Raw genomic sequence first — 25677 nt, 5'->3', positions numbered from 1 at the left:
GTGGTATCCGCAAGTATACAGGTCAGTTGTAATATAGTTACAACGAAGTTGGTGAGTACTCCGAGGATAGTACCCAAGGGAGGCGGACACTAAATTAATCCTAACCTAAGAAAAAATATAACTAATTAGTTCTTTAAATAAATTATATTACCACAAAACATAAAGAAAGAGTTTTTAATAACTAAATACATAAAATAATATAAATAAAAAAACTTGGAAAATCTGCTATGGAAACTTAATCAGATCTGAGCATGGGTGACTAGCTCACTTCGATAATAATAATTAACTGTTACTTTAGGTTCCTTCTTTAATAAACTAGTTGTTATCCTAGCAGGATCTCTTAATCTTCTGCTAGAATAACGAGTCAGCAATAACTACTTATCTCTCGACCTTACAGTCCAAACTGGTTCGGGGTTAAGGTGTTCACGGATAGGCCATATCAATTTTGGTTTAATTTCTCACCTAAATGACTTCCTAGGGTCGTCAAGCCTAGGATTTAAATTCGTCATTTCCCAAACAACTGATCCACTTAAGAGAGCCCTGCACAACAATCAATTAATCATACCTCTACTCGCTAATCCCCCACAAGAGGATTAGTTCCTCATGAATCTCAAAACCATAATAAACTTGATGTAAAAGATGAATATTAATTAAAAATCAAGAGATTATGGTTTAAGAGAATCCTAAATTGTATTTAATTGAAGCACGGAATCCATAAAGAGTTGATCAATGTTCCACAAATCAAATCTCCCGAAAAATGCAAAATTGAAAATAACCTAAAGCCTAAGAAAAAAGAAAAACTAAAAACTGAAACTATAAAGAAAATTATACAGTATGAAAAGTTGTCCATAACAAATGTTAAATGAGCTTATTTATAGATTTAGGGCTGTCATCGTCCTCAACCCTAGGTCAGATGATGCATTCGTGTTTAATATTTGACTGTACAGACCAAAACGCCAATGGCTCGTAAGTAATTTTCGTTCAGGACCGATGTCGCGACATCAAAGGCAGTATGATCGTACTCAGGGTAGCTTTAGGGGTGTGTCACGACTCCTTTGGTTGTGTCGCGACACTAAAGGCAGTCTTGAAATTCTTACTCTCTACTCCCTATGTTGCCACATCAAACTCCTCGTGTTGCAACACAGTAACCAGTATTGAGTTGATACTCCTAATGGTCTTTTGCACACCCACAAAATATGTTAGATTACCCTTAGGCCTCATTCGGCCCCTAAGGCCAATAAAAGACTTGAATTACACTTTTTATTGAATGTAAATGAAACTAAGAAAACTTAATTAAAACATAATAAAAAATACTTGTATTTAAGCTTTTCAAGTGCAAAAACTAGTTTAATCTGCTATACCGAATTACGATAGATCAGTTTGTTATACAACATTCTAAAAATGGAGTATGAAAACTCACTTGATACTTCTTGGGCTTCTCAGCTAAGCTTTTCCAAATGCCAGAGCTTCCATTCTCTTGGAAGCTAAGCGTTACAACCAAAATCGTAAGTTAAACTTAGCATTTTCAGCTTAAAACTCGATTTTCAAGAAGCATGCAAAACCTCTAAAAAGGTTTCTGGAAATCTTTTACTTCATTTTCTTAATCTTATGTATATAGAAGGACTAAGAACCTTACCATCTTACTGGATTCTCTATTTTTTTGGTTCAAACCTCATGATCACCTCATAACCATCTCTTTCCCAAGGAAGAAGATGAAGAAGAGTAGAAGGTGAAATAGATTTGTGAAGAACTCTTCCTAGGAAGTCATTTCCCAACTATCTATAGCCATTCACGCTTGATTATCAACCCCATAGAAACCATCCATTGGTAATCATTTTGTCTCCCACTAAGGAACCAGCTGGTCTTAATCCAACCAAACCAGAATTGGATCTCAATCACGTCTAAAATCAATTACTAAAGTTTCCTGATTTTTCAATAGAGGCCACCACCTTTAGCTTCTTTCAATTTAACCCCTCAATTATTCCTTAATTTTTGAGCTTAGAGGAAACTAAGTGTGATACGTAAGCTAAACATCCTTCTAGTAACACACTTGGGCACTGAGTGCCAAGCTTGTAGGCTTCATATCCCCCAAAACACACATGGATCACTGTAACGACAACTCAATAATCCGCAACAAATGTTGGATTTCAATACGATCAATAAATAAATAGTACGTCATCATCTTACCTCATATCAAACCTGTACAGTGCATGATATAACCCTATTGCTATTCCAATTGTATCCTATCCTATGGCTCAGTAAACATATCATATAACACTTTTTAATTCAGTCATTTTTCTCTCATTTTTACTAAATTGCAACATTTAAGTATACATTCGAATATTCCAGAAAACACAATTCAACATAAACATTATAAAAATACATAGAACTATATCGTATGAACTTACCAGGTGTAAACAATAATAGTAGAAGTGTTAGGGACTAATATGTTATTTTCTTTTTTCCTCGATTATCTATTGGTTGATTCGTTTCTTGATCTATAAAGTAATTCATTTTAAATTATAAGTTCTAATTACCTTATAACAACGTATTTAATGCATATGATATCCTATTATCACTTTTCACAATTTCTCTAAAGTTTTACAGGTTATTCAATTTAGTCCCTAAAATCGAAACAAGCTTATTTTCCATATTTAAACCCTAAAATTTAATCCCAACTTCAAAATCATCCTTATACAACTCTCAAGCATCTATATTATAATAATTTCATGCTAATTTCAACATATTTTCATTTTAGTCCCTAAATTCAAAACTAACCAAATTCACATTACAAATTAGTCTTTAATCATTTCCAAGCTTACAGATCTACCATTTAACATCAAAAACCTTAAAATAATCAATGATAACTTTTAAAATCTTTAACAGTTTTACAAATTAATACTCGGACTCGTTAAATAAAGCTACAACGATCTCAAAAACATAAAATTTACTAAAAATGGACCTCAATTATACCTTCATGCAAGATGAACAACTTGGCCGAACCTTGAAGCTTCAAAAATGGTGCTTTGGTTTGAATTTCAGTGATGAAGTGAAAATGGTTTTCTAATTTTTATGTTTTAACCTTTTATTAATACTATTTTGACTTAATTTTAACATAAAATCATTAATTAACAAGCATTAACCGTCCAAACTTTAGCATTAGGGTCTATTTGCCTTACGGATCCTTAAACATTTACTTAATATATATTTTAGCTAATAAAAATCAATAAAAATTAACCTTTACGATTTTTACGATCTAGTCCTTAATTAACCATCAAATCACTAAACTTTTCGGACCAAAATTTTAATTCACCTATATAACAACTCTGTAAATATTTAATAAAATATTTATGGGCTCAGTGTATAGAAATGTGGTCCCGATACCTCATTTTTTAAAATCACTGACTTTAGGGTCAAACCACTCATACTTTAACTATTTGACAAATTAGCAAATTTATTAGACTAAAATTCAATATAACACTATCATAAACTCGTAAATATTAATAAATAATATTTACTGACTCAATCATCAAAAAATGGGATTCCAAAACCATTGTTCCTGGTACCATTGAAAATAGGCTGGTACAAGGTGTCACTGTTTGGTTATTTCGTCAACTCCACCAATTTTTAACTGTAAAAATAGAAGAAATTTTTAACATAAATGATCAATTTGCTCTTTGATCTAACGTATAGGGGCTAATTTATTTATTTTTTAGAAAAGAGATAAAATATAATCTAACTACTAATACAGGAGACTCCATGATACTTTTACCCAATAATTATAGAGTTATTATTTATTGGCGAGGTTACAAGGAAGTTCAAAGGCTTAGCCGACATAGCGTTAGTAGAACTTGTAACATTCCAAGAGGGCCCAAATCTTTATCCGGCCAGAAAACCCTTAAAAACACAACAAACAAACCGAAAGATACCCAACAAGATAGCAAAAATCAGATTGCTAACATTTCGTTGGGTATGGTTTGGGATGTCAACTAAGTAGAAGAAAACATCAGAAAGAAGAAAAAAAAATGGGAATTTTGGCAGGCATAGGGGTTTTGTTGCCATTCCCATTTTACTACTTGTTATGGACATATCCACAGTCATGGGTGAACCTTTGTGGGAAAGGAAGGGACCCATCAAAGGTGATGGCCCTTGTCTCCCATTTCATCAAGCTAATTCAGTTCGTTTCTCTCTTTTCCGTTTCTTCCTTCTCTTGGCCTCCCCCTCTTTACTTTTGGCCCCTCTTTGCCTTCGGTCAGTTCCTCAACTTCAGGTCAGTTCCTTTCTATTTTTGTTATTATTGGTTTCGAAATAAGCATTTCTAGGCGGATTTGAGGAGCCTATTTTTCATTTCTATCCAAATATTGATGGAACAGAGTTTCATTTTTTATGATACTTGGGGGGTTCATCCCTGAGCCAGTTTTTGGATCAGAAAATATATATTTTTTGCCTGGATATCAGTGTATGAACTATCCTATCCGGTTGGCTTTATTGGAAAAGCTTTCTAGGTATGCCGTTTAGAAGATGTGGATAAGCAGGCCTTGAACAGTTCTTTTGGGGGAATTCTGTGTCTGAGATCTTTAGATTGAAATACCAAATATTCCAATTTGAAGGAGCAAATAAAATATTAAAAAAATATAAGTAGCTGAAGAACCTTAAGGTTAGGGTACTTAAAGAAGGCAGATAAAGTGTCAATGGTCCTAAAATTTTCTCATTATACTGATATGAGTCAAGGTTTCCCTCGGCGGAAAGTCCCGAGTTCTTACATGTTTTGGGATACGATGGGGGCTTCAAACCCCCTTTAGTGTCAACTTTTACTTTTCTCATTTTCCTACGGGGTTAAGATTTTGCTTTCCTCTGTACTGGCAAACGATTAGGTGTACGGATAATATGTTTTGATTTGACTATTTGATCACCTGGTGTTCTACCGTGAAACTGGGGAGAGAGTTTATTGATTATCATGGCAAATGCGGAGGCATTGCTCTAAGACTGGTTTGCTTCCCATGATAATATCTTAGACATGAGCATTAAGATGCAGTGACAGATAGATGACTCTGGGGGTACATAGAGCACTGGTTATTTGATGTTGAAAGCCTCCAAAAAGTAAAACTGGTTCACATTGTTCATCACCAAAGTTTTCTTCCATATCTTTTTCCACATGATTGTCGGATTTTAGCTTGTAATTACACATTGTTAATTGTGATGCCATATTGTTACAGTCATTATCATGGTACCGAATATATATTAAGTGTCCAAAGAATCTGATGGCCTCATTCTAAGAAATGAATTCCATGGCAATTCTAGGTAGTTCTTTAGGAATTTACTACTTGATTGCTCTTCATATAACAAATTATTTTTATCTTCCATTTAGTCAGTTTCCTTGTGGATTTAGCATCTTTAGGTTGTTGGATTGAATTAATTTGGTGCAATGTTGCTTGGAGCCTAGATCTTACCTGCAGAAGTTAACTGAATTCAGTTTTATAGGGTGTATCAATTGCTTGGTGAATCTGGAACTTATTACGGTGTACGCTTTGGAAAGAATATTCCATGGGTAAGGGAATTCCCTTTTGGGTTCATTAAAGATCCACAGTATGTTGGGAGCATCATGAGTCTTGTAGCATGTCTATCTTGGGTACCGTTTCAATATATTCTCCTTTGGTCGTTGGGCTATCTATTTATGATCCACATCGAATCAACTGAAGATGTGACAACACGTGCAAAGCCTTTATCCTAATTGTTGGAGGTTGCAGTCAGCTCTTTACTTATTTCTGAAAAACGTTTCCATGGTGAGAATTGGGCTCCTTTGTTGTTGTGAATTTGGAAATAAATCCATGTTTATGAGGATACAACTGAAAGCTAAAAATGAGGGTGAGCTTCTTTGACTGAATTGTTTTGGATAACTATATTTGTAACACTCCATAACTGCTCCTGAATTTGGTTTTCTGGTCAATAGCTTTAGAACATGAACTGGACAATAGTTTGATCTTGAATTTACTTGAATAGATCCAATAAATTTTGTATGTTGTATTTCATGTGTTCTTTTAGTATTAAGATTTAAGGCTTAGTTGAAAAATGCTTGTGAAATGGTGAGGACTGATCCTTTTCATCTATATTTTCATTTTCCATGAGGATAATGCAAGTTCTTCTTTTGTGTTTGGCAAAGAAAGCCTTGTCTCATTATTATCAGTATCTGGTTTTTCACATGGTGATGGTGCGGAGAATTGTAAGGTGCAAGGTAGAAGGTGAGAAGTGAGTTGGGTAGTAACAATGTGTTCGGCACATGTCCCATGCATGAAGTGTTCAAATTCTTTATGTACAAAGTTCTTTAAGTGTCTTTTAGACAACGGACTTAAATGATCATGGAGAGTATTGACTTTGTAGGTCGGTTCAAGTAGAATTTGATGGGAGCATGCGAAGTCCGTGGTGACGCTGATTATGTAAGGCAAAGTATGGTCCTCTAAATGAGTCGTCTTCAGATAAGATAACTTGGCGAGATATATATTGAGGTTAACCTAATAGGATATACTTTATGTGAGGTATAATAATTGTTGTTTAGTCGAAAGTGATCTTCTTTAAGACAAGAAGCATAAGGTATACCGAGTATTCAGATCACATGTGTGAGTAATATGTTAGACAATTGTGGAGTTGACGGAAGCGTGTTTTAGTGGAACACCTTGCGCTAGCTACATTTTGTTTCTATTAAGGACATTCAGGCATCAAATGTAACATCGACAATGTCTGGGTAATGAGTGTTACAACCAAAATGTCTACAAATAGCAAGAGACAAAACAACACTAAACACTAAAATAGCTCTTAGAACTTCGAATTTTGCCTTAAAACAATGCAAAATTGAAGGTAAAGGACTGAACAACATTTAAGCACAATTATTCACTTATCAAAATCCTTTTCGTTTGAGACAAAAAACCACTGACTCGTATGATTTGAAAAATATCCACTAACCCATCTAAGGCTTTTTTATTAAATGATTTTTACACAAAATGAAAACTTTGCCTTTTATTAATTAATTATTATTCTATTTTTTTTATCTTCAATATTTATCTTCAATAATTTTTAATTAAAAACAATAAAAATCTAATTAGAATAAAAATGTTTAATTATTATTATTAATTATTGTATTATATTATTAAATTAAACTATATATTACATTATATTATATCGTATCATATCATATTATAATCACATGTTAAACATAATGTGTTTTCAATTAACATATGTAACTACTTTTTGGAAGTTTCACATGCAGTATTATATTCTAATATAAGCATATGTTAAACATAGTATAATTTTCAAATAATATATGTAATCTTTTTGGAAGTTATACATACATCATACTTGTAATTATGAAGAATGAATTCAATTAATTGTGATCAAAATTAATCATTATAGATCATGGTTAGACTGATAACTAGAATATATCCAAACTTATACCAAAACAAATAGATACAAGGTCCAAGATATAAATCGGAATAAATATAAATTGAGAACCCATACATGTTGTACACATAGTAAGACTTAAATCTATACTAGATTTAATCTATAACATGGTTCACCTATGGTGGGACATAAACTATAATAAATGGACTCAGAACTTACATATGGTTTACACTTAGTGAGGCTCAAACTTGAGATATTAAAATTTCTAAAGGATTTAATCTTACTATTAAGTTAAAACTTCATTGGCTGTAATTTTTTTTTAAATTATTATAAATGATAATTATATTTTGTTGTCTTCTCTTTTATTTTTCTAAATAATTGTTTTTAGGAAAATACACGTTAAATATTTAATTTTAATTTAATTAATAATATTGACTTTAAGATGAATTTTTTTAATTCTATATTTTAATCAATTCCTTTTCCATTAAAACAATATAATTTTACATAAAAATAATTTAACAAATTCATCTAATAACTTAATTAAACATAAATTTAAAATATTTAATTTTAGTGAAGTTAGATATTTTTTAATGAAAAAATCGAATATATTTAATTTTATAGCAGTTCAATATGTAAATGTATATTTATATTATTTTATAATTAATAAAAGATAAATAAATAATCTAATTGGAATACATAGATAAATAATAGTAATGGTATAATTATATTTTTATTTAAAATTTTCTTAGTAAATATATTTCAAACGGATCTATAAGATTTTTCTTAAAGAAACTTGAGAAGTAAGCATAATATAAATCAAGTGTCTTTTACTTTATCTAAAATAATAAAAGTAATTTTTTTTTAGAAAAAAAACAAGGGTAAAATAGTAACAGCGAAAACGAAGTACTGTAAATATCCATTTATTGTTCGCAAGAGGTCAAATTATCTAGCTTTCCTGGTATGTTGAATCTGTTCGGATCGAAGATTAGACAAGTAGCGATTAAATTAATTTGTATTTTTGTGTGATGCATAGGTTAATAGTGTCCCTTCTTCGTATTTGGTGTGCCTGTAGAATGGCATGGGCAGGGCATTTGTTCGGTGGTGGATTGGTTACTGGCATTCCGTACCTTCGAGCGTAATCGATGCCCACCAGAGACATTTCTTGCATCCACCATATTAACCACTCCATGTCGGACAAATCATTGAGCCCTTGACTCGATTGACTCTTTTCTTTACTCATTCACTTTAGGAATTGCGGGTCATCCATTTTATTTTTCTGACGTTGGTTCCACTTGGTGATTTATTTTCATTCAAGCTCGACGTACTGAGTGTAGATTGAATTGACGATGAGGATAGATTGCTCCGTTGAGGACATCGGAACTTTCACTTTCTTACACGGGGCAGTCACGAGGTCTAGGAAAAATATCCTGACTTTTTTGCCACTTATGCAAGTAAGCATGGACTGGTAGATCCACTTGCCCAAGCAAATTTGTCTACACTGCAAAATGGAGTAAAGAAGAAAACGTTAACGTTAGATACATTAAGGGACGATGATATCTGGGTACATATAAACTACATCCACATTTTGGCAACCAGAAACATGATTGCCTGATTGAACGATAAAGGTTAGTTCATGTTCGGTTGGCATTTCCAAAACGCCTCTCCCCTCATTGAGGTATTCAACAATAATGTCCATATCGACACCTCAAAAATAGTAAATATCTAAATCATCTAAAGCATCCGAGACATAATATGGAGCATTATAAAAATTATAAATTTCTCGGGGAGAGCAAAGGGCCTCTTTTCCCCGAATCGTTACATGTGTATGCTTGTATTAAATCTTTCAATATAGATAGCATCACAATATCACAATGCAATCGCATATATACATATTTTGAACACATCCCAATTGTATCAAGTGATCAAGTATATACATACCTCAAATCATATTCACCACCAATATCATTTGATTATATTTAGCTACCTATTAAATTATGGATTGAAGACAAATTATGATAGCACAAACCAAAATGACTTTTCATCAATGGCTTTCGCTTTTCGTTTAGGTTTGGACGTCCTAGTATTATCTTTTGCTACGTTTGTTAAATTTAATTACCAAAAACTTATTAGTTTCACGCATTAAACATAGAAACATACAAATTGAACATGCAATGAAATTTATTAAAATAGGTCCCTAATATCCATATTTCTCGTAACTCACAATACACTCGTTCAATTCTAAATCTAACTTCCTAATAATTCTTTAGTGACCTCAATCTATCAATATTCTTCATTTGCATCCATAACTTCTTAACATCTCTCTCTCTAAATATTCAACAATGGTTATGTCAACCAAACCAAACTTGATTCAATAATTTTTACTATTTTCATAACATGATTTTACCATTGTTCTAACTAACATCAAATATGTATGAATTTAAGCTATTAACATCCTAGTTTCCTAAAATTTTTAGCAATGAAGATTCAATAAAAAATTCATCAATATCAATTTTAATTATTAGGTTGCATATATCAAACTTCCTTAACTAAAAATCCATGAAAAAATATCATCAAAACTTGCTAACCTTGGCAATCTTCTTTACTAAGGACAACAATGGTAGATGAGGAAGATGATGTGTTGTTTCTCTCTCTCACTTAAAATTAAATATATACTTTGATTAACTTTCCTAATTAAGTCTTAATTAACTTAATGCTTACTTAATCTTAAGGTTATTAATGAATTTGGTAATAGCGAGTGGAAAACAATGGCTAAGATAATCTCATATCATTAACTAAGAACTAATGATAATTAAATAGCACTTAGGCCCTTGGTTCAATTGCCATTCAAGGACTTACTCTATTCTTAATCCAATCTCTCTAATTAACTCATTTTCCAATTTGGTCTTTATACTATTATTAGCCAATTATTTAATTTGATCATTTGATAATCAATTCTATTATTTCGTAATTGACATGTAAGTTTCCTAAGTATTATCCCAACTGACTAATTTTATGAAATCTGGCTTCAAAATCATATTTTTTTTATCATCAACTAAAATTTAGGTCATTACAAGTTTAACATGAAGTATTTGGATGAAGCTAACTATGTTCTAGGAATTTGAATACTAAAAGATCGAAAGAACAAAGTGATAGCTTTATCACAAGCTTTATACATATACATGATATTGGAATGTTTTACAATGACCAGCTCAAAGAAGGGATCACAACCTTCTATTTTAGGATTTCACCTTTCTCTAGAGGATATTATTAAGACTGCAGAAGAAAGAGAATACTTGAGAAAGGTTTCTTACACATCGACAGTAGGAAGTCTCATGTATGCTATGTTATGAACACGTCCAGATTCATGTTATGTAGTATGGATGGTAAGTTTACATCAGGAAAGTCTTGTTCTAAGACACTAGCATGCAATTAAGCATATACTAAAGTATTTATGAAGAATGAGGGGTTGTATGCTTGTGTATTCCAGAAGGGATTTAAATCCTATAAAATATATCAATTTTGACTTCCAAACATGTCGAGATTCGAGGAAATCAACATTGGGCTATGTCTTTGTCCTAGGCCGGGGGGGTCCATAGAGTTGAGAAGTGTCAAGTAGGGTTGTACTGGTGGCTCCACTATGGAGGCTAAATATGTAGTTGCTTCTAAGGAAACAAAGAAATTTGGCTTCAGAAGTTCCTTATGGTTCTTGAGGTCATTCCTAGTATGGAGAGCTGTTATACTATTTTGCGAAATAGTGTGACAATAGCTAATAGTTTGGAAAGACAAAATCATAAATGACCAAAACACATTGATAAAAAATATCACATTATCCAAGAGGCGGTGGCTAATGAAATAGTAGATGTAGTCAAAATCTCATTTGAGGACAACCTTGCAAACCCATTTACTAAGACTTTGGTGGCTAGTAGTTTTGAAAAACATGTAGACGGATGGGAATGCGAAATAAGACTCATTTACTTCACTAAGGCAAGTGGGAAATTATTAAGATATAGTTCCCTAAATGTATTATATTCTTCAATTTACACTTGTATCTTTTTTGAATGAATTAGTTAAATAAGTTTCCAATTGTAACACCCCTTACCTGACCCGATCATCGGATCAGAGCTATAGGATGCCACATTCGTTGCTAGAGCAACTATAGTCAATGATGCAGTAAATTTCATTCAATAATGCATTTAAATGTTTAACTCATTTACATTACACTACACGATCCAATCTGAACCTGAATCGAGCTTACGAAAGCTCAATGCCATCTTGACCACCGTCAAATGTGTGAACGTTTGACTAGAAAATACTACACCAAATATATATACGAAATTAAAAAAGCAGTGTCCGCAAGTATACGGGTCAAATTGTAAAATAGTATGTGTTACAGTGAAACACAAAGAACTATTTCGAGGATCGTACTAGAGAGAGGATGAACTAAATCTATTGAAAACCTCTTTATAATAAGTCTAAATAGAAGTAATTAAATTTTATATTACAATAGATCATAAAATAGATGAATATTAGAAATTAACTTCAATTCGGGTTTTAGAGTGGATTAGCTATTAACTAACTAATTATTAACTCTAGTCTCTAATTGATTAATTAATTGGTTGATACTTGCTTATCTCCCAACCTCACTTTCTGAACTAGGATAAATTATAATTTACTCGGCAAACTTATCTCCAGACCTCATTTAACCTTTGGTTAGTTCCTAGGATTGTCAATTTTAGGGTTTGAGAACGTGCAATCTATCCCAACTATTTTGATTGGCAAACCCTTAATCCTCTATTAATCACTTTCCCATCTTCTCATTAATCTCCCCTGAGGGAATTGACTACTCATGACGTTCATACTCTCAAACTCAATTGACATGAATATGCAAATAACATGATTAAACTGAAAGAGAAAAAAAAGATTTAGAATAATCCTGATTTGTGTCGATTAACGAATCTCTCTATTGGGATAAAAAAATCTTATCGCTTGCAAAGGATAATAAAATAAAAAACTTCAATTGCATAAAAGAAATATTGGATTGAAATCGATTCCAAGATAAAATAACAAAGTGTTTAAGAAAAATAAGAGAAAACTACGAGGGTTTTTGGATGTGTCTAAGATGAGTTTTTCACATCAAAACCCTAAGGTTTTATTTATAGGAGTATTAGCAGCCCGAATTAGGTCTTCAACGCATCCGAGGTCTTCGTATAAGTTTGATTGTATGGATGAAAATAGCCTCGAAATACTTGGGCTCCATGTCGATTCTTTGTCGCGCCATAGACAATAATTATTTTGTGGCCTTGGAAGTCCTTATCTTGCTTTCGCGACTTGGGAAGCTTATGCATCACTTGTCCTTTGATCCTATGTCTATTGGGCCTATAATTCATCATCCTATGCACTTAATTAAACACATTAGAACTACCTAAGGCCCGTGTTGGCCTAATAGGTCACTAACACTTGCAGAATGTGTAAAAACACTTATTTTATTAACTTTTACTACCTAAATACTAAATGATGAAAATGCACTAATTAATACTAAAATGACTAGAAAATAAGCTCATTAAGTGCGAAAATATACCAAAATAACTACTACATTTGATGTCAGGTCACATCTCGAGGTTGAATTAGGATTAAACTGAAAATTTTCAAAAATACGCCAAGTGGATATCGCGATATCCAGGGCTTGGTATCGCGTTCCATAGACAGTAACTAAACTTCAAAATAAGCCAGGTAAGTATCATGATATCAAAGACAGTAGTCAGACTTTCCAACCTGATGATCAAATTGTAAAGCTTTCAAAATATAACAAGTGGGTATCGCGATATCTTTGGTGTGGTTTCATGATACCTGAAATAGTCCACTAATTCCCCTATTTTTGATAAATATACAACTTTGATATCTATTTCAAGTTTCTACCAAATCTATCATTTCGTGAATAAGTGTCCAATACCATTAGCACCAAAACATCACAAATTTATACAAAAACAAATGCAGATAACCATATTCAATTTCATATCAATGTATATCACTTAATAAATCATTAGACATATCATTTCCTTACCTTAACATACATTTCATTCAAATTATCCAATTGCCAAGCATTACTTATACCAAACTATCTTGTTTCATGCCATTCAAGTCCCATACATTTTTAAAATGTGGCAACCAAAAATATGCCATTTCAACTAGGTATAAACCATTTTCAAATCATCCATTTCAAACCATATATCAAAACAACATATAAATCACATATACCAAGTTTATTTCCATATGCACATCATCAAGACTTATGTACTTCAAAACACCTATATACATGCCACAACTCTAAGGTTCAAAACGATCAAATATTTATCGATTCAACGATAGGATAGTGTGAGACTCAAGTTGGTCTGGCTTGACTTGTTCCACAAGATGATCTACAAGGGAAGGGGAAAAAACGAGGTAAGAATATACAATACTTAATAAGTTTATAGGTATTTAAATAAGAAACTTACCACATCTTACAGTTAAACATAACAAACTAATTAGCTTGACAAAGTTTGCCTAACATGGCAAGTCACAACAACAAGGTGAACAAAACATATAATCAACCATAATGTCATTTAAACATATACCAATGCAATTCAATATCTCAATATCATGCTTTTATTCAATTTCACATCTATTCATTCAAACATGAATATCATGTTAATTCATTTCAAACTTTCCTTTTCATTAAATAGTTAGTCCAATGAACTATAGTAAATGGATTTAGTTACATAGGTATCTCCAGTACAATAATTGCTTACTTTAGCTAAATAAATATTCGTGTCAAGCTACCAGTCTAGGCTAAACCTTTAATGACATATTCATTCGCTTGGCCAAGTTGAAAATATACATGTAAGGTTACTAGTCCAGGCTAAACCTTTAAAATGACATCAAGTCACTAGTCCAGCTTAAATCTGTGTCACATGTATCTTCAAGTCCGCAAAAAATGCTACATTTCGATAATCGTTGATAATCAATCCGTACAAGTGTATAAAAAAACATTTACTAAGTTCACTAGGACATTTTTAACACATATATACATATCTTTACAATTTAGTCCAATTATCACCTTTTGTACCAAATCGCAAACAATCCAAATTTCAACCAAACATACACATATTCATAATTCAAATACATATAAATTTAAATACAATTATACCATATGAACTTACCTTTTCAAATTAGCAAACAAGTCGAATTTGCAAGGACTAATCGATAATTTTGGCTTTTCCCCAATTATTTCACTTTTGTTCAATTCCCTATCCATACAATTATTCAATTCAATTTATCAATATCAAACACTTTTATATCATCCCATACTATGCATGAACTAGTTTAATTTCATTTTCTGAATACCCCTAAAGTTTTGCATTTTATTCAATTTAGTCTTTCAAATCAAAATAGCCATATCTTTTAGTTTTGAGCTTCAATTTCAAAACTGATCTCAATGACATCCTTCTATGACCCTCTATTATCTAGTATTACAAAAAATTTACATTAATTTTGAAATTTATACACTTTAGTCCTTATGTTAAAAAATTAACAATTAAACATTACTAATTAGTCCTTTTTCACATTTAAGCTTAAAACATAACAATTTAACACCAATTTCTTCAAGAACTCATCAATGAAAACTTTCAAAAATTTTAACAATTTTAAAAATTGGTACATGGCATAACTAAATCAAGCTCTCATGACCTCAAAAACATAAAAATTACAAGAATATGACTAAATTGAACTTGCCTATTAAGAACTAGAAGTTTGAGCTTCCAAATAGGGTTTTTCTTTGGTTTTATGACAAGAAAGATGAAAGGTAGAAGATGACCATTTTAATTAATGTTTTTGGCTTCTATACTTATAATTAACTTAATTAAATCAAAATTAATTTAATTAATCATTTCTTAATTAAGCCTTAAGCCTAATTAACAAAAGTGGGTGAATTTCCTTATCATCCACCACCATTTAGCCATTTACAAATGGGGTAATTGCTCATTTGGTCCTTCAGCTATTTAAAAATCTATAGCGATAAACTTTTACAATTTAGTCTATATACCTTAATTAACTATCAATTTTAAAAAAATAAAGGACCAAACTTTAATAAAATTTAAAACTAGCTTTGTAAATATTAATATTTAATATTTACGAACTCAAATTACGAAAGCGGGGTTCTAAAATTTCCATTTCCAACACCACTGAAAATCGGGTTTTTACACCAATATACATTAATATCATTTGTATTTTTCCTCCTAATTGCAGCTAACGATCTTGTGATGCAGCTCCTGCTACCCTTTGCAGCATATTCACGATGGTGCGAAGCAAAGCCATATCACCTTTACCCTCTTAGCGGGTTCTAGTAGTCATAGTTGCTCATCAAGCACTCAACTTGATCATCATTGTTAACTTCGATCCTATCATGATCTCCTTCCCCAATAGATGGATCTCTACTCTATACCTCTTCATTGACAACATTTTTTGATTCTTCTAACATTTTAGTCTATAAGCACAAATAACAAACAATTTAGCATCCAATTCTCAACTCAATCTCGACATGACTTTGGCATGTACCTCTAAACTTGATAGAAGGCTTAGTTTAATTTGATAATTGGCTAAATTTGTAGCTCTAGTACCACTAAATGTGAAACCCTACAACTAACCTAGTCGTTGGGTCCGAATATGAGACACCACTTTCGTTGTCGGAGCAACTCAAACTAACTTCCACTTCAATTTCAACAAGAACATCAAGCACTAAATAATTCATAAAAATATATCCACATTGATTAAAATTATTTTCAAGTCATTTGAAATAATTTATAAACATTTGAAAATAAGTTTTAAGTGTTCAGGGGTGGTCGAGACCAAGTACGAGTTTTCATGTATCAAAACAAGATAGGGGGTTTGGCCCAGTTGTATCGGCACATGTGGGTATTTGTATTGATTCAAGTACCTATTTTTGTTCCTTTTTAGTTGCTAACTTACTTTTATCGATACATCTGAACACTTGTATCGAAAAAAGTTTGCCATGACCCAAAAATCACCCCTATAGTCACCTATTTTGACCTAAAACATAACCAATTAATTTCCAAATCTTATAGAACTTAAAATACATATCCTAAGCACCAAACATACTTACAAAACACATTCAATCACATAATCATCAACATTGTCATTGTATCTCTAATTCCAATTATCAAAATAACTTGCTTGGCAAGCAAGCAACTCATGAAACATAGCATAAATATTATAAATATCAAGCATACCATCTTATTAACACCATTATACATATAAAAACATACTTATATTTAAAATTCATTAGCATTATAAGTACCAAATCATCAAATGGACTCCAAAGCTAAGTTTGACACTCAATACATGCCAACTTTAAACACAACATAAAATGGGTTATACATGTTAGAGTATGCCCAAAGATCAATCATGAGATGGTTGTAATAACATACTTGATTTATCATGTTTATTAATATAAGGCGTTACCATTATTATTTCAGTTTCTTTTCTGTGTATATAAATAAACTATTTTATAATAATGTCTTGAGAATAATATGATTATTCTTAAAAGTTCCTTAGTCAAGTATTATTGTTGGATAGGACAACGATAATGCATTAAGACTAACATGTAGTTGATTGATGATAAAGAGTTGTCATTGATATGGAATGTCAGAATCATTACATGAATATGTGTGTTAGAGAACAACATATTGGACTGACCCGTTATGAGTATGTTTCTTGGATTATTATGTAATTGTCACGACATTACTCATAATGATTAATATTTATATGATCCTCAGACTTGAGATCATCATAATCCCAACATCGTGAGTTGTATATTTTGATACAGTCAAACGTACACCGTAACTGGTTGTTCTATAAAGACTGATGTTGGATATACCACAATCTATGTAGAGGGATATGGTTGGTCGATATAGGATAAGTCCCTCCTACATAATAGGAGTAATATCTTAGGCCACTTGATTAAGTGAGACTAGAAATGCATGGCCATGCTCAAATAAGTTGATATTAGATGTCATACTTATTTGTATATCGTAGTCTGCTTAAGATATCAAGGAACATGGAATGGACAATGCAAGTGTGACTATTCCATGACTTGTGTCCAATCCAGAGATAAAGGACTTAAGGATTATTGCATAAAAGGTTAATCATAAAAAAAAGGTTATGTCGAATCATGATCTCTTGTGACTTAGGTAGCAATGATGCATTGCTAGATGCCACTCATTGTTTGTAGCATTAGAATCATTCTAGTGTTACTGCTAACGTTATAGGAGCCTACAGGGTCACACCCTATAGTTGAAATGAACGGAATAAACCATAGTTGGTATTGTTTTTGGGGTCGCTTGAATTAAATTAATTATAGAATTAATTTAATTCGGTAATCAAATTTCCAACACATTATGTACAAGGTTGTTGTATGTATAATGAGGACATGAATTTGGTTAGTATAAGAATTCAAATAAATATATGGTTTACCGAACTTATATTATAATTAATGTAATTATAATTTTTGGTATAAAAATATTATTATATTTATTTAATTCCTAAAAACCCTAAAACAAAAGGATATATATAATCCCGTTTTTCTTTGTTTGAGCCTAGCAGCCATCAAAGAAAAATAACTCTCAAAACTATTTTGGGGATTCCTTCCGTTCGTAGTCACTGGGTGGATTACGTAGAGGTCGGGATCACGATAGATTGCGGCTTGGTTCGACAGCAGATCACACTACTCGTTGTTGAGGTGTTGCTGTCTACTCTGAATAAACATTAGGTAATTTTGTAACCTTGATCACCCCGATTCGTTCCTCACACATGGATCCATGGTTAGGGTCGCCGATTTTATTTTTTTTTCGCTGCGCCGTAGGGGTGCCGGCGATCCAACAATACAATCCTTGCTAAGCCGATAAGTGAATCCTGGATACTTTTGATCTTCTCCAATCTTTGATACCTATTCATCATTTGTGCACGGGAATAACAAAACTTGTACGCTAAGCAAAAGAGCTCAATGATGCAAACATAATTTGAAAACAATACATAATCAAATTGAGCATATAAAATAGTTATAATTATATATATACACACATATAATATCGACAATCATTGTCTCACTCTTATTTATTTTATGCTTTCTTATTAATCTTCATTCAGTTTTAAATCTATATATATGAACTTACCAATATGTCTTTCAAACTTTACATTATCATATTTAGTATCTACTTTGAAACAAATCATAGTGTAACAGCCCAAAATTGACCCTAGTCGGGAAGTGGTTTCGGGACCACAAAACCGAGTCATAAAAATAATTAATTTCCATATTCTATGCTTATTATGTGTGTACATGAGTATGTGGAAGTTTCATTCTCCAATTTTGCCAATTGCATGAGAAATTATTAAATAGGGATCGATATGAGACATGGTGAAAATATGATAGGCTAATTTAAAATGGTCTATTAATGCATGTTGTGAAAATGATGGGTTTGCATGTCAAATTACCCAAAATTTGAGCTAGTGGTTGGCCATGCTATGGGTGGAAACATGTTGGGAACATGTTGGCCTAGTGAGGTATGTAGGAAAAAAATAAAATAAGGAGTATGGGTAATAAAGAAAGGAAAAACAAAAAAATGAGTGGTTGTTTCCCCCCCATTGCCGTGAGCTAAAGAAAGGAAAAGAAAAACTTGTTCATCCTTTTTCATCCTCTTTTGACCGAAAATTCTAAGGGAGGAGGAAGGAGTTCTTGCTTCATGTTTGGTTTGGAAGAGAATTAGGAGGAAGTTTGGCCATGCATGTAACTAGATTGAGGTATGTTTGATATTATTCTTTGAGATTCATGTATATTTTAAGTTGTAAGTTTGAAATCTACCTAGCCATGGTTCAAACTTTGTTAAATGATGGAGATGATATTCGGCCATGCATGTTACATTCTTGGTTGGTATTTTGATGTTTGATGTTGTGGTGATGAGGCATGAAGATGAGTTAAGATTCGGCCTAGGTGGAGTTTGTGTTAATGCCATTGCATGCTAAATATGAAGCTTGTTAATGATGCATGTGATGGTGGATTGATGATTCTTGAATCTCTTTTTTTTTTAGCATTTTTGAGTGAGCACATATGTGCATTGGTTGCTAGATGGGGAAGAATCGGCTAGCAAGTTGTGTGCTAAGGCCGAATATAATTTTTGTAGGTTAATGAGTAATGCATGTGCTAAATTGATGGAAAGGGAGAGGATGCTTTACTAGTGTATAAATGATATAAAGATTTTAGAAATTATTTTTGGTTAGGTGTATGTATGATTAGGTATATTCGGCCATACGAGTAAATATATAGATGATGTTAAATTTGATTATGTATGATGGGCCATATAGGGTACACATTGTGATATTAACTTTGATTCTCTATAATTGATCAAGTGGGTGATTAGTAAGGGTGATTGCCGAATATACTAACATACATATGCATGTGTAATTGGATTGTAAATATTTAGCAAGGCGGTTAAACTAGTTGATTTATTGATTAAGCTCAAGGAGTTAAAGGAGGAGAATCGAGCAAAGGCAAAGAAAAGATCATCGAGTAGCCGAGTTGGAACCATCTTACCCAACACAAGTAAGTCATTAAGCATATCTTTGGTATTGATTTAAGGGATCGTAATACCTATACCATTGTGTTTAATGAGATGAAATGTAAACAAATGTATATGTAAGTAGAGATGAAATTTGTCGAATGTAAAAAGGAAGTGAAGCCTATTGAGTGGCTGGTTTTCGGCACTAAGTGTGCGGGCAATAAGTGTTCACGGTCATGAGATTGGCACTAAGTGTGCGGGTTTAAATTGTACAGCACTAAGTGTGCGAGTTTAAAGTACATGGCACTAAGTGTGCGTGGTTGATTATTAAGCACTATGTGTGCGAACCCAATATATATTTTCTATAAATTATTTACATTAAGGGTGCAACTTTACCGAGTCAATTTTGGACAGCGGAAAAGGTAAGTGTGCGAACTTGAAATGCATGGCACTAAGTGTGTGAGTTTAAAGTACATGGCACTAAGTGTGCGCGGTTGATTATTAAGCACTATGTGTGCGAACCCAATATATATTTTCTATAAATTATTTACATGGAGGGTGCGACTTTACCGAGTCAATTTTGGACAGCGGAAAAGGTAAGTACCTTGAGTTCATGGCTAATAGGCGCTATGTTTATATTTGGAGTTGAGCTTGGTAAGTTTTGAACCTATGTGACGATTATAGTTGAAGTCACGTACATAAGGTTCATTGTGGAATAGGTGAAGGTTCGTTTAATTGTATGATTATAACGAAAATAAAATGATGTATGAAAGGCCAATGTAGGACTTGGTATGAGATTGAACCATAGGGTTTAAGGAACTATGGTATAGTTTGGTATGGATGGAGTACTTAACCTCATTTCATTGTTTCCTGTTGTGATAATTTTATTAATGGATGGTTGTGGAATGCTTATGGCTTACTGAGTTATATACTCATTCGGTGTTTGCTTGTCACCTATTCTAGGTTTCTTGGACTCGTCTCTTTTTGCGTGATCGTGCCGTCGTCGAAGTCATCACACCGGCTAGCAAGTTTTGGTACTTTCTTCTTAGTCGGCTTAGGAGAACATTTCGGCATGTATAGGCTATTATGTTGTGTTTGAACTTTGGTATGTAAACTTTTAGCCATGCGAAAATGGCATAAATGTTCGGTTGGGTTTGGTTTCATAACGTTAGGTCGTAAATCTTGATAATTCGACCTTTTTATGCCATATGTCATGGTTGATTATTTTGGTGTTAAAATTCATGATATGGCAATAGTGTAGTAGGGGGATGTTTGACAATGATTAGCCTTTGGCATGGCTAGTCATGATCATAATTTGTGATATGTATGACGAATTACTAGTTAGATCAAGGAGAAATCACGAAATGGGCATAGTTGCTTTCGTAACAGATGCTGGCAGCAGCAGTGACGTGAGATTGAAAAATCACTAAAAATAGTAGGAGTGGAATTAATTGATGAATAAATTATGTATTCGAAGCTCGATGAGTCTATTTCATATAGAAGCAACGAAAAGATCATATGGACAGTATGTTAAGAGATATTCAGGTTCTCGTGAGACAGGGCCAGAACGGTTTCTGGATTCCCTGTTCCGACTTTGGAAATTTATTATAAATTAACCAGAGATAATTAGGAGTCATACCATATATGTATAGATTCCTCTCTGAGTCTAGTTTCTATAGAAATAAACGGCATCAGTATTGAAGCTCTGTGCGGGGAGATATCCAAGTCGTAATGCACAAAGGTCAGTGTAGTCAATCCCTGTAAAATGGGAGACTTTGACTAATAAACTGTACTAATTGGCCCAACCAAAAATTATAGAAAAAAATGTGTAGATGGGAATATGAGTCTATTTTCAGGGAAAATTTACGGAACTGGATTTCGAGTTTCAGAACTCAAGATATGATTTTTTTAAGCGACTAGTATGCAGATTGACAGCTTGTCTGGCAAATTTTTTTAAGTGGTTTGAAGTCTGTTAACACCTCGTGTTCGACTCCGGCGACGGCCTCGGGTTCGGGGTGTTACATTTGATTGGTATCAGAGCTATGGTTTAGTCGGTTCTAGGATTACCATAGCACGTATGAGTCTAGCTATTCATGCCGAATGTTAATGTTTAACTGTGTGATGACTTCTGACGGTTAAAATTTATGTTTTGATTAGTAAATGGATCCCGGTGTAGAGAGAACCTTGGCGGATGACATTGAAAGTGTAGCGGCTGCTCCTGCACAAGGGACACCGCCTGTTGAACCTCAGTCATCTGCGAATAATCAAGGTGAGGGGGCTAAACAAGCCTTCTTTACCATGATGAATGAGTGGGTCGCGCAGTATGCCCGAACCAATCCGGCTGTCCAACAATTCCCGAATTTGAATAATCCACCCCCGGAGCCAGTAATGCCATCAGTTACTGATCCTGTGAGGCTGAGTAAGCCACCTGTAGACTTGATTAGGAAGCGCGGGGCTGAGGAGTTCAGGGCCATAGTTACTGATGATGCTGAAAGGGCCGAGTTCTGGCTTGATAACACCATTCGGGTGTTTGATGAACTGTCATGCACACCTGATGAATGTCGAAAGTGTGCTATATCCTTGTTGCGGGACTCATCCTACTATTGGTGGATGACCCTGATTTCCATAGTCCCAAACGAACGAGTAACTTGGGACTTCTTTCAGACGGAATTTCGAAAGAAATATATTAGTCAACGGTTCATTGATCAAAAGCGTAAGGAATTCTTGGAACTCAAGCAAGGCCGTATGACAGTATCTGAATACGAACATGAATTCGTAAGACTCAGTAGGTATGCCCGGGAGTGTGTAGCTGATGAGGTTGCTATGTGCAAAAGATTCGAAAAAGGATTGAATGAAGATTTAAAGCTACTAATGGGTATTTTGGAAATAAAAGAATTCGTAACACTAGTCGAACGAGCCTGCAAGGCGGAAGAACTTGGAAAGGAGAAGAAGAAGGCTGAATTTGAAGGTAGAGACTATCGTAAAAGATCGACGGGTAAAGCTCTGTTCTCAGCCGTAAAGAAGTTCAGGGAGGACACTAATAAGTCGAGGACGACTGCGGGAATTTCCATCAGAGCAAGACCATCGACGGACTCCCGAGCTACTTCGGTAGCTAGTGTGGGCAATAATCGTCTAGAGAAACCTGAATCTCCCCAATGTGGAAGACGACACATAGGTGAATGTTGGGGTAAGTCTATTAACAGGGCCTGTTACGGATGCGGTTCGAAGGACCACTTCATTAGAGATTGCACGGAGCTTGATGAGAAGAATAAGATTCAAGGTGCAAGACCTAGTGGAGTGACAACTAGAGGTAGACCACCGAGAATTTTAGGAGGTAGGGGTGGTAGTCAAAGAGGGACCTCTGATACGGCTGTTCGAGCCGAGAACCGTACTCCTGCTAGAGCATATGCCATTCGCGCACGAGAGGAGGCATCCTCCCCTGACGTCATCACTGGTACCTTCACTCTCTTTGATACTAATGTGATTGCATTGATTGACCCTGGCTCTACTCATTCATATGTATGTGAAACCTTAGCATCCAGTAAGACTCTACCTGTTGAGTCTACTGAGTTCGTAATTCGGGTGTCAAATCCCTTGGGTCGTTACGTGCTTGTCGACAAAGTGTGTAAGAGATGTCCTCTAGTAATTCGAGGTTCTTGTTTTCCGGCGGACTTGATGCTTTTGCCGTTTGATGAATTTGATGTTATTCTTGGTTTGGATTGGCTGACCGCGCATGATGCGGTTGTGAATTGCAAAAGCAAGACTATTGATTTGAGGTGCGCAAATAACGAGGTAATCCGAGTTGAGTCTACGGATTTGGAGGGGTTGCCAGCTGTAATATCAGCAATGTTGGCCCAGAAATATGTAAGAAAAGGGTACGAAGCATACCTTGCGTATGTACTTGATGATATAGAATTAGAAAAGAAACCCGAATTTGTGCGGGTGGTTTGTGAATACCCGGATGTTTTTCCTGAAGAATTACCGGGTTTACCACCTGTTCGGGAGGTAGAGTTTGGTATTGAGCTTGTACCTGGGACTATGCCGATTTCGATAGCTCCGTATCGTATGGCACCAACCGAGTTAAAAGAGTTAAAATCTCAGTTGCAAGAATTGACGGATAGAGGTTTTGCTCGACCAAGTTTCTCACCTTGGGGTGCACCAGTATTGTTCGTGAAAAAGAAGGACGGAACCATGAGGTTGTGCATTGACTATCGTCAACTGAATAAAGTGACGATAAAGAACAAATATCTGTTGCCGCGCATCGATGATTTGTTCGACCAACTGAAGGGAGCCTCAGTGTTCTCAAAAATAGATTTGAGATCGGGCTATTATCAGTTGCGAATTCGAGATTCGGACATACCCAAAACTGCTTTCAGAACGAGGTACGGTCACTACGAGTTCTTAGTGATGCCGTTTGGGCTCACTAATGCCCCTGCAGTATTTATGGATTTGATGAATTGGATCTTCAGACCATATTTGGATCGGTTCGTAGTTGTGTTCATTGATGACATCTTGGTCTATTCAAGAGATGAGATCGAACATGCTGAACACTTGAGATTAGTGTTGCAAGTTTTGCGGGATAAGAAGTTATATGCTAAGTTCAGTAAGTGTGAGTTCTGGTTAAGAGAGGTTAGCTTCTTGGGTCATGTGGTATCCGCATCGGGTATTCGAGTTGACCCGAACAAAATCTCAGCCATACTTAACTGGAAACCTCTGATTATTACCGACGATTTGTCAAAGGTTTCTCGATGATAGCCACACCAATGACGAAGCTACTTCAAAAGGATGCTAAGTTCGAATGGACGGAGAAATGTCAGAAAGGCTTCGATCAACTGAAAACTCATTTGACTGAAGCTCCAATTTTAGTGCAACCCGAATCAGGCAAAGAGTTTGTCATTTATAGTGACGCAGCCCTACTCGGGTTGGGTTGCGTATTGATGCAAGAAGGCCGAGTTGTGGCTTATGCGTCGAGACAATTGAAGCCACACGAGAGAAATTATCCAACCCATGATCTCGAACTAGCCGCCATCGTATTCGCTTTGAAAATATGGCGACATTACTTGTTTGGCGAAAAGTGCCATGTATTTTCGGATCACAAAAGTCTCAAATATTTGATGACTCAAAGAGACTTAAATCTGCGACAAAGACGTTGGCTTGAGTTGTTGAAAGATTACGAGCTTGTCATTGATTACCACCCGGGAAAGGCTAATGTGGTTGCGGACGCCTTAAGCCGGAAATTGCTGTTTGCTTTACGAGCGATGAATGTGCACTTGTCTGTTCTACCCGACAATGTGTTAGTAGCTGAATTAAAGGCCAAACCATCATTGATTCATCAAATTCGTGAAGCTCAGAAAGTCGACGATGAATTGGTTGCAAAACGGGCTGAATGCATTCCGAATATGGAATCTGAATTTCAAATTGATGATGACGATTGTTTGAGGTTCAGAAGTCGGTTGTGTGTTCCAAGAAATTCAGAACTCATTTCGATGATTCTGAACGAAGCTCATTGTAGCCGAATGTCAATTCACCCGGGAGTACGAAAATGTACAACGATTTGAAACGACGATTTTGGTGGCATGGTATGAAACGGGACATCTCCGACTTTGTTTCGAGATGTTTAATATGTCAACAAGTGAAAGTGGAACATCAAGTGCCTTCAGGATTACTTCAGCCGATCATG

At 34.3% G+C, this 25677-nt stretch overlaps 1 protein-coding gene across 3 annotated transcripts; it reads left to right on the top strand.

Annotated features, from left to right (window-relative positions):
- Positions 1 to 3822: 3822 nt before the first annotated feature.
- Positions 3823 to 6795, top strand: LOC107901686 (phosphatidyl-N-methylethanolamine N-methyltransferase). 3 transcript variants are annotated; one of them, XR_005914497.1, is made up of 3 exons: positions 3910 to 4270; positions 5482 to 5865; positions 6379 to 6795. XR_005914497.1 is itself a non-coding variant. In XM_016827770.2 (2 exons), exons 1-2 carry the CDS (start codon positions 4026 to 4028, stop codon positions 5729 to 5731), a joined length of 495 nt encoding a protein of 164 aa, XP_016683259.1. In that variant the 5' UTR covers positions 3823 to 4025; the 3' UTR covers positions 5732 to 6024. The 3 variants fall into 3 exon arrangements, 2 of the variants coding, with proteins under 2 accessions (XP_016683259.1, XP_040951237.1); XM_016827770.2 differs by lacking the exon at positions 6379 to 6795 and having other exon boundaries at positions 3823 to 4270; positions 5482 to 6024; XM_041095303.1 differs by lacking the exon at positions 6379 to 6795 and having other exon boundaries at positions 3859 to 4270; positions 5474 to 6024.
- The last annotated feature ends 18882 nt before the right edge of the window (positions 6796 to 25677 follow it).

The sequence above is a fragment of the Gossypium hirsutum genome, chromosome D06 (assembly GCF_007990345.1).
Source record: "Gossypium hirsutum isolate 1008001.06 chromosome D06, Gossypium_hirsutum_v2.1, whole genome shotgun sequence".
NCBI lineage: Eukaryota > Viridiplantae > Streptophyta > Magnoliopsida > Malvales > Malvaceae > Gossypium > Gossypium hirsutum.
The sequence above is the reverse complement of the archived record's forward strand: the minus strand, read 5'-3'. Positions and strand labels throughout refer to the sequence as shown.

Bases quoted from the DNA above. Each gene is read 5' to 3' on its own strand.
- LOC107901686 (XM_016827770.2), top strand. From the start codon at position 4,026: ATGGGAATTTTGGCAGGCATAGGGGTTTTGTTGCCATTCCCATTTTAC. The intron at 4,271-5,481 runs GTCAGTTCCTTT...TCAGTTTTATAG, and splicing joins GGTCAGTTCCTCAACTTCAG to GGTGTATCAATTGCTTGGTG.